This window comes from Austrofundulus limnaeus, unplaced genomic scaffold (genome assembly GCF_001266775.1).
Source record: "Austrofundulus limnaeus strain Quisiro unplaced genomic scaffold, Austrofundulus_limnaeus-1.0 Scaffold220, whole genome shotgun sequence".
NCBI classification, from domain to species: domain Eukaryota; kingdom Metazoa; phylum Chordata; class Actinopteri; order Cyprinodontiformes; family Rivulidae; genus Austrofundulus; species Austrofundulus limnaeus.
Window position 1 is genome coordinate 115,108 of NW_013952622.1, and position 3,089 is coordinate 118,196.

Genomic DNA, 3,089 nt, shown 5'->3' on the forward strand with positions numbered 1-3,089 from the left:
ATACATACATACATACATACATACATACATACATACATACATACATACATACATACATACATACATACATACATACGCTTTTCAGTGTGTTTTCCTATATCCCATAGTTTTCATTGTCTAAATTTTGTGTGAGGATTGGAAAAGCAAAACCTGTCTCAACTGTACTAGCCTACTCAGTGCCTTACTGTTGTGTTTTATGAACACAGAACTACAAGATCCATCATGCATTTCGCAGTGCAGTACGTGTACTTCCGGGATGAGGGGTTAAAAGCTGAATGTTTTGGTTTTCGAGGGTAGCCTCAGTTGTGTTTTAGTATTAGAAAAGATAGATGTGTGAAGACTTGTATCGTTAATAATGGATGCTTTGCAGCGCCACCAGTCACTTTATAAAGGAACTTCTCCGTCATGGAAAGAAAAGTACCGCAGGGTTCGTAGTAAAACGAAAACTTTTAGCTAACTGGTTAGCACCTTGAAGCGCTATTCAGACTTTTGACATTTTGCTACTTCGTGTCTCTTGTTGCCTTTAAAGCGTTGTGTAGACAGGCTGAGAAACAGCCGGTCTAGGCTGCTGGAGAGGTACCGGCAGACGGGGGAGAGCCAGCTGCGGACCGGGACATGGACCCCCTCCAGCATCGTCCAGGAGGTGATGGAGGAAGAGTGGACCGCTCTTCAGTCAGAGGACCAGAGGCTACCCTCCTCTTTGTGGGGCCCGCAGGGCATGCAGGAGGTCGGTCAGATTTTCTCAACAGAAGCTGTCTCATACCAAACTGATTTAAAAACAAGTGGAGAACTTAATCTGTTATTTAAACAGATGTTCAGTGCTATGAAGGAGTACGATGAGCTGGCAGTGCTGGATGAAATTCAACAAGAGCTCAGGTCTCAAGGTAAAGATTTCATTTTTATTAAAGCTAATAAACAAGCCTTTTAGAATTTGCATTAAATTGATTGATAGAGTGACATGTGTGTTGATTTAAATTCATTATAATGAATCTGTGTTTTTTTTTTATTTTTTTGGGTTTCAGAGATGTCAATAGTAGAAGAATATGAGAGAAACCTGCAGTTTGAGCAGCAGTACATATCATCTGTTGTAGACAGAATGGACGAGAGGCATATTATTTGTCCTATTTGTCATATGTGAGTCTGAATATTTACAAATTTTGTACAAATACTTACGAACTTAATTCTGAAGAAGTTGAGATGCTGTGTAAAATGTAAATAAATACAGAATGCAGTACTATTTTATTATTCTCAGCAGAATGCAATAAACACATCAAATGTTGAAATTAACATGATCATTCTTGGGAAGAAAATGGATCATTTTAAATTTGATAACAACAAGAGGGATGGCGTGTACTATTTATCATCACTCTAGCTCTGTTTGGTCTGTCATCACAATTTAAAAACTGGTTTAAAGTTTTTATTATCCACTTTTGACACAGTTTGAAACAGAGTTTCATAGAGGGCATATCATTCTGGCTGGAGTTATTTAAAAAGGTCATGTGATTAGGCTCCAGAGGGTTAACATATTGTCATAATTTTTAAAAACAGTCACCATATTTCAATACTGAGATAGACCACCCAACCCTGTTCTCCACTTTGCCTAAAATCATTTTACTTATTGCTTTTTCCACTGTGAATAAAATAAGGGTTAACAAGATTTTCACTTCATCACATTCTGTTTTGTTTACATTTTGCACAACGCCCTAACTTTTTTGTTATTGAGTCTTCACATACTGATCACAAGCTACTTTGGTTTTCCAAGCCAGGAAGTTTGCCTGTTTAGTTTTTAACAGCACAAAGGAAAAGAAGCCATTTTCAACATGTTTTCAAATCTTGCAGGAACAACTTGACTGTCAACAATTATTTTATCTCCTGTGTTTGTGGACTTTACATCAACACTAAGGTTAGCTTCTTCAGTCGAACTCTCCTGAATCATTCAACTTGATAGTAAAGGTGCCATTTTAAAGCTAAAGCAATGTTTTTGTGGTCTGTCACAAAATGTGTGGCCTGCTTGGTATACAGTATACATGTAATTCTTTTGAAAACCTTCAGATTTAATTACATATTTGTATTAATCTTAACTCTGTTTTGTGTTTAGGGGCAGAACATCACTCCAGATGTCTTGCAGCACCTTCTTGAGTCCAGGGTGTCGGAACATATGGAACATTGTCTGCACAATCCTATTTTCTCTGTCGCTGCCGACACAGATAATTCTTCCAGCCTGTTGATAAGCTGCAAGGTATGCTTCAATCATTCTCACACTATCCATGGAGAGTTGACTGTATTATCAAATGTTTAGGCCCCATTCACACCAGATAACAAACTTGCTACATTGTTAAGGAAAGGTTGCCAGGATGATGGTTGCAGGGTCCTGGGGAGATCCTCAGGGTTAAGAACACAATGGGCTCCTCATGACATGTGACCAGTCTGGCCGATTTTATCCTTCCTTCTTTTGGACACAAAGCCTTGTTTTCAGTGAGGAYAGGCCTGCTGAATAAGGAAAGAAGGGTGGAAAACTCTGGTCAAATAAAGAAGGTTATGAAAACAACCTAACACAGATGAAATATTTGTGGTGTTAGCATTGTGCTAGCACGGCATTAACTTTTAGCACAGAGCTACATCCTGTCCTGGTCAAAAGAAACTTGTGCCAGAATGGGATGTGAGATAATCTTGAGCATACAGATGATGACAGATTTTTTTTGTACCCTTAAAACCCACAAAGTTCGCTGAAATACAGTGAAACTGACAAAAAGTGAGGAAAAAAATCATCTAATGAAACTCTGTTACTGTTGAATTTTGTTTCAGCAGATTTGTTTAAAAAAAACTAATGAAACTGGCTTCTGCAAAATGATGATTATCATTTTATTTTATTTTTGCTGACCATTTTGAGGTGATTTTTGTAATCAAATGCTTTCTGTAACTTTGAGATGTCTGTACCTGTACACACGTACTTTGCTCAACGTTTTGTGTTTGGAGATGGTCTTATAGTCTTTATCTTTTTAACATTATCTAAATTTAAGGCCTGGCCCGTGGGTGACTTCCATCCGCCCTGACAAGATGAAAAAGAAAAAAACACATATCTATATATA

At 37.8% G+C, this 3,089-nt stretch overlaps 1 protein-coding gene across 1 annotated transcript in view; it reads left to right on the forward strand.

The window, feature by feature from the left end:
• The first annotated feature begins 256 nt into the window (after window positions 1–256).
• Window positions 257–3,089, forward strand: part of rpain (RPA interacting protein) — an 8,217-nt gene continuing 5,384 nt past the window's right edge. The window contains exons 1-6 of the mRNA XM_014019401.1: window positions 257–427; window positions 530–727; window positions 812–884; window positions 1,023–1,134; window positions 1,840–1,903; window positions 2,099–2,239. Coding sequence (XP_013874855.1) covers window positions 356–427; window positions 530–727; window positions 812–884; window positions 1,023–1,134; window positions 1,840–1,903; window positions 2,099–2,239 — 660 coding nt within the window. The 5' untranslated portion in view covers window positions 257–355. The remainder of the gene's footprint in view (window positions 428–529; window positions 728–811; window positions 885–1,022; window positions 1,135–1,839; window positions 1,904–2,098; window positions 2,240–3,089) is intronic.